General features: G+C 33.2%; 1 protein-coding gene across 1 annotated transcript; it reads left to right on the top strand.

The window, feature by feature from the left end:
• The first annotated feature begins 570 nt into the window (after window positions 1-570).
• On the top strand, window positions 571-1,575 carry LOC123673283 (52 kDa repressor of the inhibitor of the protein kinase-like). The gene has a single exon (XM_045607764.1). The coding sequence runs from the start codon at window positions 571-573 to the stop codon at window positions 1,573-1,575; it is 1,005 nt and encodes a 334-aa protein (XP_045463720.1).
• Window positions 1,576-12,287: the final 10,712 nt, after the last annotated feature.

Here is a 12,287-nt window from a genome sequence, read left to right as displayed (position 1 = left end):
GATTTTTGAACACTCTGGGGAAAATTTGGTGGACAACATTTCTTGGGGTATTTTTTGGGGGTTTCAGTTTTTCACTTGGGTGTTTTTGGGTTAAAAATTACAAATTTCGAATTCGATATTATATGTATTTCCCCACAACGGCCACAACATTCCGCGGAATGTTTTACTGTTCTTGCAGATGAAACGACAGACATCTCAACACAAGAACAAGCATCAATCGGCGTTAGATACCTATACAACAATGATATTAAAGAAGATTTCCTTCAGTTTGTACCTGTTTCTGATTTAACTGGTAAAAACCTTGCGACAGTCATTTTGAAATCATTACGCGAGTTTGGAATTGATGCAAAGTATTTGAGGGAACAAGGATATGATGGGGCCGCTGCAATGAGTGGAAAATTCAACGGAGCACAGGCATATGTAATGGAAGAGCATCCGACTGCAATATATGTCCATTGTGTATCCCATAGCTTAAACCTTGCTATAAGTGCATCATGTTCAATTTCTGAGATCAGAAATTGCTGTGGGACTGCAACAAAACTATGTGTGTTTTTCAACACCCCGAAAAGAATGGAGGTTATTACAAGAGCAATTGATAAACTGTTCCCTGAAGCCAAATCTACTCGTCTAAAACAACTCTGTCCAACTAGGTGGGTTGAGCGCCATGATTCAATATTACTACTTCAAGAAATGTTACCTGCTGTCCAGGAGGCTCTTGAAGAAGTTTCACAGTGGAAGGATGTAGAATCAGCGTCGATGGCATTGCAGCTTTTATGTGCACTTCAGAGTTCATTCTTTATAATCAGTTTGCAAGTGATGGCTAGAGTATTTTCCTTAAGTTTACCCTATGCTCGATTTTTGCGGCATGAACATATCGATTTTTCAAATGCTATGAACATGGTGACTAATCTAAAAGGGACGATAGAAAAAATCAGAACCAATGCTATGGCTGAATCACTCAGTACCTCAATAAAAGCCCCAAGAAGAACTGGACGACAAACTCTTAGGTGCAACATTGAAACCGACAATCCTCAATCATACTTTAAAATATTCCTATTTTTGCCATTTTTAGATCACTTTTCAAATGAATTAAATAGTCATCAAGACCTACTGAAAAGTTTTGAGTGTCTTATACCGACCTCTACCAGTAATGCTGAAGTCACCAGAACACAGGAAGAAAGTTTTAAAAAGCTCCTGAATTTATATCAGGAAGATATTCAAATTGGTGACATCGCTGCCATAGGGGAACTCCATATGTGGTACGAGAGGGTGAAAGATTTGAAAATTAGCTCAAGGAGGGCAATCAATTATTACACTGCCTGTCATCAGGATGTTTTCCCCACTATCAACACCCTCCTGAAAATTCTTACCACTCTTCCTGTATCGACATCAACCAGTGAAACGTCCTTATCATCTCTTAGAAGATTGAAAACATATTTAAGGAACAAAACAGGCCAGCAAAGGTTGAACGGGCTTGCTATGCTCAATACTCACAGAAAGCTAGATATCAATGCTGCTGAAGTGTTGGACGAGCTGGCAAAAACACCTCGCCGTCTTGAATTTAGACTTTCTTGAATGATTGTATAGAGGAGCGTGATAGCAATTTTCACTTATACATTTATATTTTAGAATATTTTCAATCTTTTTTTTAATTCTTACACGTATTTCATTGTTTACTAAGTGTAGCATTCAAAAGTATAATATATATTGTGCCTGTATGATGAATTAATTTTTTTAAAAGAGTTTTTCACATAAATCTTCGAATTTCGAATGGAAACGATATCTACACCTAAAAACCCCCCCCCCCCGCTTTTCACTTCAGTTCAGGGTCACTCGCTAAAACTTGCCACTACCCATAACCCCCCCATGAGTCAACTCTAGTTACGCCACTGAACAAGACTGTCTCAGCATGAATTGATCTTCAAATAAATGATGAAAAAAATTAATCAATGAACAACTTCCAATAAACCAATGAAATATTCATGAATATATATAATGTTCTGTTCATTATTCGATCGGTTGTACCTTGTATAGCAATAATATATTACTCTTCATTGCAGGACCAGCACGAGTAATTTTGGCGTCTAAAACAAACAATTTTTCGGCGCCCTTATTGAAAAAGCATCAATAACAATCAATAACCTCCCTGATAACCACACCCCTCCCAAAAAAAGCAACTGTTCCGATGATAATGCAGAACTTTCTTATTCCGATGAAGAATCTGACAATCATGCGTAAAAAAAACTAAATTTTAGTGAAAGGAGAATATTGAAATGTTTCAATATACAGGGTGAGTCTTTGACTTGTACATATATTTAAACCGAAGATTCCCGAGGTCAAAAGAAACACTATTTTCCTTTACCTTTTTTTCTAAACTGAATAATTCTGAATAAAACCAATTTTTTCATTTTTTTGTCGACCTGTATAAAAACAAATGAATGTAGACAGCATTTGAACAATTATGTTCCTGGAGATTCAAATAAAAAACATAAGTCCTAAAATACACCGAACATACTTCGTAATAATTTGTCTGATTTTCCCCTAATTTTGTCGGTGATATTTCCGATTGAATTTAAATCAGTCCTTAGTTTGTTATTATATGACTTTATGTCAAATTATGTTTTGATCTAGCTTATCTTGAAACAATGTAGTAATGTAATGAGGGATTTAAAAAGTAGAAAATTCAAAGTAAAATCACATTTTAAGGTGGATTTGATCAAACAATAAAAAAGATACAACAAAACTTGAATGAAATTTACTGAAAATATCAAAGAAAACTGAAAGCTGTACACTGAACATACTGGATACGCTCGATTTCTTAAAAGTATTTTAAAAAGATCAACAAAACTTTCCGAATCCACATGAAAGTTCTTAATTCAACATAGAAACAAGCTACCATCTGTCAATGTTATATCGAAAGCAAAAAACTAACAGTTAGGTAAACAGTTTCTCAAGTATCTAGCAGGTTCAATTTCAGGTTGATTCTGATTAGAATGAGCCCTATCGGTCATACGGGTAAGTAGGTTGGCTATCATCGGGTAACAGTATTTCACACCGGAACAAGCAAATACACCCGGAAGTGACAAATAGCACACCCGTTTTCCACTCTTTATCACCACTTCCTCGCTTATGGGTTTGTTTCTGTGGGAAAGTTCGAAAGAAGGGAAATTTTTTTATTATGGAAATTCCCTTCCCCAATTCTGTGATGCGAGAATAACTTTTATAAAAGCGTTTTTATTCGAGGTGTGTTTATTTGTATTATTGAATGAATTCACCTGTAACTTCTACATTCACATAGATAGCATTTTTCAATTGGTAAAAATTATACATCGTTGAAATTTAATGAAACATTCAATTTTGGCTAATCATTGCCCTTAATACATTATTGAACTAGTTCCAAATTTAAAAATGGAAGATAAAGATTTGAATTTTAATATTATGATGAAGCATAATTGTGGAAAATTTAGAAGTGGGTCAGCATTTTGTATTTATATTCATGTAGTATTCGATTTATTAACAATTTTTCTGAATTTTGTCGTTTAGGTAATTAATATATTTTTTGGTACTTGATATAATAAATTTTTTTTTGACGAAAATAGTATTTCTGAACTTATAAATCGTTCATGAAGAATATTTTTCCAACTGAATTGTTGTTACTTTTTTTAGTATAATACCATAGTATCATATACTATGATAATACCTACTTTTATTTTTTCAATTATGTACTTCCAATAGTTTCGGAGTTGAATTGACTTGAATTTTTAATATGAGTTCAAGTACTTGAAACTTCTCCAGTAGAATTTTCTATTTTTTATCGTATGCGGTCTAATATTTTGCTCAATGTTCGAAATTTGATACGAGATTGGTCTGCAATGATTTGTTTCGACTCAAGCGTCAAAATCAATTATGTTCATTATCTGTTACGTTTAAACAATCTGCTTTTTTTTTGTAAATTTTGATATGTCCTTATTTATACGTAAGAATTCACTGAAAATTTGTGTGTATATGAAGTTCATTGAATTTCAAAATTGCTCAATGTAACTTTTACACGGAATTAATAATCAAGTCATTCTGATCCGAAAACTTCTGAAGAAGAGAATAGGTCACTTTCGGCGAACGAATAATAATTTTCAGTTATTTTCAAAGAAAATCGAAGGAATGTCAAGATGGAAGACGAAATCATAAGACCGGAAAGAAGAATTCAAAAAATAATTCAAATTTCAATAAAAAGATCAATTTCATCCGAAATGGACAAATTTGAAGGAAGAATGTTGTTCTCATCATTTGGTGGCGATAAATCTGAATGACATGTTTGTCAGGCAAAAATCGAATGTTTCAAGTATGCATTGATCATTTTTTATTATCTTTTGTTTCCCCTCGAAAAATATGATAAATGATAAATAGCGTTAAAATCATCACACACTAAGAAGTTTCGACTTCAAATGTATGCTCCAGAAGACTGAATTAAATATAATGAAGTAAAATCTACATTAGAACGAGAGCACAAAGGTTTCTGATTTCACCTCATTATTTTTTTAATTTTTCAATTCATTATTAATTCCGATGATAATACTTGAATACCGTTGGAGAAAAAAAAAGTTCCCTTAATATTGCCATTTACTTACCTAGTTCACATTCTGGAATACATGAAAATGAAAAATTTCTTATAATTGTAATTTAAAGGATGAAAATCAGAAATTAAACTTGAAGAAGTATTTATTTCGGAAACTAAACACTAAATAATGTAATTATGTTATAGTAGTTATAGTTATGCATAATATAAAGTCAATTGCTACTTTAAATTGATATGAAATACTTACAGGTTATTATAAATTTCCACTATATTCACCTATCATCTACTTTTAATAGTTTCGAAATTTTTAAATTTTATATATTCGATAAATGTGTGTTCTTTGATTTAAAATCATCGAGATAATACCTAGTCATTTCTGATGAGATCTCTTTTGTTATGAAGAAAACTGGAACCGTAAAGTGTTGATTACTCTAATACCTAAGTGAAAACATTTTGATTAGTTGAGATAAAATTGAATATGGGGAATGTGCACTAAATATTGAAACCGATTTTTTTTTCCATTTCTTGGGACTTCAAAGACATCTGTTGGTGAAAACATACAATTGAGTAAATGGACAGATCTCAATTGCCCGCAATAAACAGGATTTTCATTCCAATAACAGAAAACAGATTTGGGTCCCAAAGACCGGCAAGTAAAACACATGGAAGACAACAACAATAAAGCCAGCCTGGGGTGCAGGATTCGCAGCCAAAATCTGTAGGCAGTATGTTAGCAATCCCACAATTTTAACTTATTTCAGTTCGAGTTATTTTCATTTCTCACAATCTGTCTGCCATATTGCTCAGTTGTTACCAGCACACTCGCCAACAGTCTTTCTCTTGACATAACCAGCATATGGCAGGCACCAATCAAACGAACAAAAACCAGATCCCAAATATCTCACGCCAAATACATTTGTTTCACATTATTTATCGGGGCGAGATAAATATACGGGTATTACAAGGTGATCACAAATGAAAAATTCAAAAACATTACATTGGTGTCAGGAGCTTTTGAGCACTCGTCATTAGTGCGCCTATTGGAGACCACACAGTTTATAATAGTGTGTCTATTATTTTATCTAGACGAGGAGTTCTGATGTACGATCCTCCTTAAATTCGGCTTAATCATTTAAATGAGTATTTTACATAAAAATAAAAACGAAATTTCAAACATTGTTGTTTGTACATGTATTTTTTTTTAAGTACATTGAAAGAGAGGACGTCTTGAACACTGCAATGTATTGTACTATAGGTGAAAATATATTATTTAATTTAAAAAAAAATGTTTGGGAAATATGAGGTTGTTTTTCTTTTTATATTTTCTTCCAATGATGTGATCAGGTTGAAATTTAGTACGCCGAAGCCGATTGAAATTTTAATTTATATCAACTCTGAAAATCTCAACTAGGTCGGTTGTGTGGTCACGAAAATATTGGATTTTTTTTATATTCATCTTAAATTTTCTATGGTTCTGGTTGCGTGATCAACAAGAAATTTTCAATAAAGTTTGAAATTGTTGTTTAACGTTTTAATTCAAATTATAAGGAAAATTATATTCCGAAAAAATTGAGAAGTATGATTTACTGCGATATCCTTGAAAATTAACTAATTCGAGCTCATCTTCCAGAACATGACTTCAGACTTCACAGAATTATAAGACATATGAAACAAAATCAAAAATATTCTATAGTTTTGAACTTAATTCTACACTATCCAAACCAAAGTAGGTGAAAATTTCAGAGGTATCAATTTTTTTTTTGTTTGGGACTCAGAAATCAGATATGGATATTCATGATTGCCATCCAACTGTTTCTCAGTAGGACTCGTGTTTTTATTGTAAAAAATAGTTATCTTATTAAATGGTTTCGAAAGTAATACTTTTGAGAGTTGGGTAAAACGAGAAAGTCGGGTAAAAAATGATTGCTTAAGATATAGGCAAATAATTCAAAATGATCAGAGCCATTTGAAGACTGAAAATATGACTCGTTGCAAATAACGTTTCCTCAAAGGCAGCAAGTAATTGTTTCCACGAATTAGAAATCTAACGTGAGCGACCAGAGGCAATTCATCCTTAATTTTGCAGGTCGTTAATCTATAATTTTTCAGTTAAAAGCAGAATATCGAAAAAAAAACTAATATTTTAGAAACAAGAGATTCAACTGAGATTGTGTAAGCAAATTCAAAATAATAATTCCAATAATTATGTTCGATTGATGAGGAAAACACTGACGTGAAGTCGCGAGCTTTTGAGCGCTCATTCTTTTATAAGCCAATTGCACTCTGGGATACCACATAACCGTATATATTAATGTCAACCGCAGTACTTGACTTTTTGGGAGTTCGTTCCGTGATCACAGAACTATATCATTCTATTACGATGCCTGTATTTTTCAAAATCAAACATTATAGTTGTGTGGAGGCGAGTATGATTCTGCAGTATATCCTTGAAAATTATTTATTCATCCTTAGGTTACTTGAGAATATTAGAAGAGATTACAGACATGGTTATGTCATTTTTATTAAAAATCAACTTTTTTAATCTATAAATTTGGGATTCCCCCTTAATACACCACCCAGTATCTTCATGTAATTGAAGTAAAATCACAGTGAAAAGTGTGTTTAATTAATTAATTCAAATCAAAATTTGAATTCATTAATTCGATTCACTTATGATTATATAGTAGGCATCGGATAAATATGTACCTACATTGAATAAGTGCAAAATATGCATGTAGATATGCATCTTAAATTTTAAAAATATGCATTTGAATATGCTTTAAAAAATCATTAATTATGTTCGAATAAAACAATTTCAAAGGTCTATTCACAATAAATATACTGATTTCTACTATTACACTTCACTATGACATGATGTAGGTAATAAATGGTCAAATATAAATTTACGCCTAAAATATTTTGAATTCTGAGGAACACCACACGATACAATAGGAGCGAATGATCAATTCTCTATAAGTAAGATAGAAATTACTGGGAACAACAATAGTTTCCTGATTTCGGAAGATCTTGGAATCATTTTGAAAAAAATTATATTCTCATCTGAATCTGACGACATTTGTTAACCTATCAAAAACATTTGCAACAATCTATATGCTGTTTTCTAAAGAAATTTCCCTGGTTTCCAAGTTCAAAATAGCCTCGGAAAAATAAGAAAAATTAAATTTTATTAAAATCAAATTTTCATGCAATCCCCTTGTGTTAAAGCATTTTGAGCACCCTCTATGCTTTTCGCTTCTTCAGGATTGAAATCATTAACATTTTGGGCAACATGTTGAGCATAACAGCTTGCAGCTCAATCCAGGTGTCCCATCTTGTGACAATCGGGGACGGCAGAAATGAAATCTTCTCAGTCCTCACCAGTAATATCTTAGCAAAGCTAGAAGGTGCTTTCAAAAACGATGATCTTGGTCGATTATATCAACAAATTTACATTCGTATACACAGAACGCACTTATTCGGCCACAAAAGTAACTCGAGTCATTGTTGAATAAAGAATATTCAACCACTCATATCAAAGAGAAACTTTCATTCAATCTCTGATTATAAATTTGACGACTTGATGATTTACTAGTCTACTTATCACCAAAACCAGACAAATTAAACGAAAGCAATGAGGTTATAGTGTTTTGGTTAGTTTCAACCTTAGTATAATCTTATGGCAAGATTACTTCTTTGACCTTAGGAAAAGGTCCAACCAACAACGGTGGTCCACTTTTCAATGGTTTCAGTACTGATTACTATGAAGGGGTTACCTTTCATCGTGACCTTAAAGTCTATTGTGTCCCCATCAGAGCCGTTATCACCACTGCAACATCTTTACCTCACCTTCTATCTCTTGTGGTTCAGACTAACTCGCCCAAAATATTGTTTGCGTTGGCTTTCAACGCTGGTGCATTTTTTGACCAGGTGTTCAGATTTTTCTTTCTCCTCCCCACAGAATCTGCACTTGTCAGTTTCTGATAATCCGTATCTCTTAATGAGACTTCTGAGATGCAAGTGGCCATAAGGAAGTCAGTGAGGAGATTTAGCTTTTCCTCATTACATTTTGGATCTTGCATGATCCAAAATATTGCAAGAGCCAAACAGAATTTGGATCTTTTACTTTAGGTAACTAGACATTTTGAAAACGGCCACTAGTGGACTAATTGATCCATGCTGCATTTAGGCTTACAGATTATTTTTCAACTTAATTGTTCTGTTCGTAAGATGTTGAAATCTCTATTATGTAAGTCACGGTCGGTCAAATGCAGGTCTTGTAGACTCTTGCTTTAGCGCTCTTTCTCATATATTTCTCATTCCCTATTATATGCGGTAAACTTCCCGTGCTTTATCTTAGTTTGCGGATATCTCCTATGTAATTAAAGCTCATGACCTGGTCAATTGGTTTATCGTATACTGCCAACTTCCATCTCAATGGCTTCCTGCATAGTATGACTGATTTGGTTTTTTCAATGGATATCCTCATGATGAATTGCTTACTTGTGGACTGTGGTGTAGAATGAGTCTTTGTAGTCTTCATTTTCAGATATTATAATGCCATCATCAACATATAATTTTGATTTTCCATATATTCGCTTTGTTTGTTTTTATGAATTCATTCAATTATTTAATTAATTAATAAGTTAAATAGTAATGGACTTAAATTAAAGAGTCTACTTGTCTTAATCCAGGCTTTATCGATACGTCCGATAAGGTCGCCGTTTACTGAGATTTATGTTGAATGTGGCATCTACTTTTTTTTTGGAAATGTTCTAATAACGTATGTGTCAAAATTTTTATACAAATTTCAAGTGAATTAAAAAATTGAAGATTTCAAAATGTCGAATCAGCTCCAAAAACAACAGTTATGTAATGGTATGTCGGAATGAATTATAATTTGGAATAAAGTGTTAATATTTTAGTTGAGCAGATGCCTAACGCTCAAATAACTCGACTTTATAAAAATCAAAATGTTTCGCGAAAACGATAGGTATATTCTGCAATGTCAGAATGTGGGAAAGGTTTACTATCCCCAAATCTTCCAAAAAGTGTAAGACCTAAACTATAGACTGGAGCAAATCAGTTAATCGGAAGTGCCAAGAATAAAAGTGAAATCATTGAGAAAACTATCGAGGCGTTCCCAAATATATAATTTACAGAGAACTGAAGAAAAGAGGTGAAAAATATCATAACAGAAAAAATATACGCCAAATCAGTTCGAATAACGAGATATTGCAATACTTTAAGGGCCAGTTGCACCATTTGCCTAAACATTGATTAAAAATTTACTTCATGATAGATTGGTGGTGTAGGATGTTTCTTTGTATATCTGAATTATACCAGACCATCTTTTCTGCGATATTTTCTAGTCAATAACTTTCAGTAATGCTCATCTTTCCTTTATTTTTGTAAACAGCTTCATCAATGTTACAAATGATGTTTTCCGTAAATTTTGTAGAGCCCTGAGGATGGAAATGATTTTTTCAGAAACGTCAGCGAACTAACAGAGTATCATTTTCATGTTTCTCTGATCCTATACCACCAACCTATCGTGAAGTAAAATTTTTGGATCACCACTTCAGATCTTGTGAAATTGATTAAAAATTTAAACATTGATTACTCTCTGATTTCTTAAGAGAAATCAGAAATTGATCGATGTTTAAATTTTAATCAATGTTTAGGCAAATAGTGCAACTGGCTATAAGGCGTATAATATTTTGTAAATAACAAAGTCATCGTCAAGTAAACAATGGATTTCACACCGACAATATTAAGAATTTTCAGACAACATAAAATTCATGCAAAAGGCCGAATTTGCTGACAAAGTTTTAGTTTTATGAGCAATATCAACTATTCGGATGTTCAGGCTTTATGTGGGACAAGTTAGAGAGAGAGAAGAGAAGAAAAACTTTATTGAAACAATGTTTCAAAGGGCTAGCGACCTAGGTCTTCCTGCCCATATACAAAGTCTTATTTTACAAAGTATAAAAATGTAAATAAAAAAAAAAAAAAAAGAGTTTAGTTTTTGAGGTGAGTGAATTCATTGTATGTATATTAAAAGAGAGTGTGTTGCGTTCTTCATCTTTGGTTCACAAGTTAGAGATTTATTTCATCAACCAGAATCATACAAAGATGATATGTTTTGGCCGGGCCTGACATTATGCCATTAGGTATGTGACACTAAAAATTGGTTGAATGCTCACTACATATCTCTTTGCCATAGAAAGGCAATCCGCAGATTTCTGGGCTATTTTGTTTAGAAAGGTATCACTATAATAAAGGCTGGAAAGTGGAAAACGAGCAAAAATGATGACGGCGGATTTTCAGTAGAATTCTGAAGATTAATTTTCAAACAATCCAAAATGCTAGATGTACCCAGAAGACTACGTATTGTTATTAATGAAACCTTCAATTAGACCTATTCTGAAAACTGAAAACAAAACCATATATTTCATTTTTAAAATTGTATGTCATTATACCTTTATGATTTTTTGGTGAATAATTTAATTGTCGAATTTACCTACTCTTAGTACTATCTAAGCCTTGCGGTGAAAACCTAAATCCAACATTTTGTTTTCTAGTGAGACAGTTCAACGATCTGTACCAAATCGACGAATGAATCACCCTGTACAACCCGAAATCAACATCCTGCACTCCAAGCGGTTCCGGCTGTTCAAAACTCAACACCTCAATTCCTCGGATATTTCAAGAACTACTTTCAGCTGAAGCGGCGTCGCGGCGAGCCACCACGTGCGTCTCCATGTGGTCTGACAGACTTCAGCATGTGCTGCGCCGTTTGTCATTGCTGAGCCCGAAATAGCGTCGGGCCGCGCCGCAGCTGTTACACCTGGCTGGACATTTTTTTGCAGCCGTGTTACTCTTTACTGATTAACTGGAAACTTAATTAATACCACAGCTGTTGAAATATTGGACGTCGAGTTTTCCGGATTTTCAAGCCTCGTTTGCGTTTCCACCGGCGTCTCGAGACAATGACGAATCGCGGGGACGCCGCTTTGTTTTCTATACACTAAGTCCGTAAAGAATGGAACAAATTCGTTTTTAGCTAAACAGACCATTTTAAGAAATAATCCTGAAACACGTCGATTTTTTATTTTAATTTACCGTATTTCAAAATAATAATCTAATATACAGGGTGAATTACTTTCGAGTAATGACGTCACCGTCAGTTTTTTGAATGGAACACCCTATTTTGTCTCAATTTTCCGATTACTCTAGCTGAGCAGATTCCAAAAATGTATTACATGTTGATTTCAATTGGTACAGGGTGGACAAAAATACAATAGTTTTGTGTGTGCTCATAAAGTAACGCATAACATTCTTCATTAGTTAAATTAAAAATATTATCAAAAATACTTATGTATTTGGTTTGAATGTAACACCCTGTAGTTTGTTACATTTTTAAATTAATAAAAATGAGCTGTTTCCAAACATGTTTGGTACTTGTGGTCTAGCAGACAGAATATGAAAGAAATTATTTCTTATTTTTATACATTTTTATTAATCTAAAAATGTAACACACTACAGGGTGTTACATTCAAACCAATTGCCGTTAGACAATAAGTTTTTTTGATAATAGTAATCTGCGTTGGTTCCACCCCAGATGAATGCAAATCCGGAGTTGAAAAAGATTTGGAAAACCTCGGAAAATGGTTCGGGAAGAATAATCTCACAATGAACATCACCAAGACCAAAT

This window comes from Harmonia axyridis, chromosome 2 (assembly GCF_914767665.1).
Source record: "Harmonia axyridis chromosome 2, icHarAxyr1.1, whole genome shotgun sequence".
NCBI classification, from domain to species: Eukaryota; Metazoa; Arthropoda; class Insecta; order Coleoptera; family Coccinellidae; genus Harmonia; species Harmonia axyridis.
This window is presented reverse-complemented; position numbering and strand designations above follow the sequence as displayed.

Coding starts and splice junctions, on each gene's coding strand:
- LOC123673283 (XM_045607764.1), top strand. CDS start 571: ATGGAGGTTATTACAAGAGCAATTGATAAACTGTTCCCTGAAGCCAAA.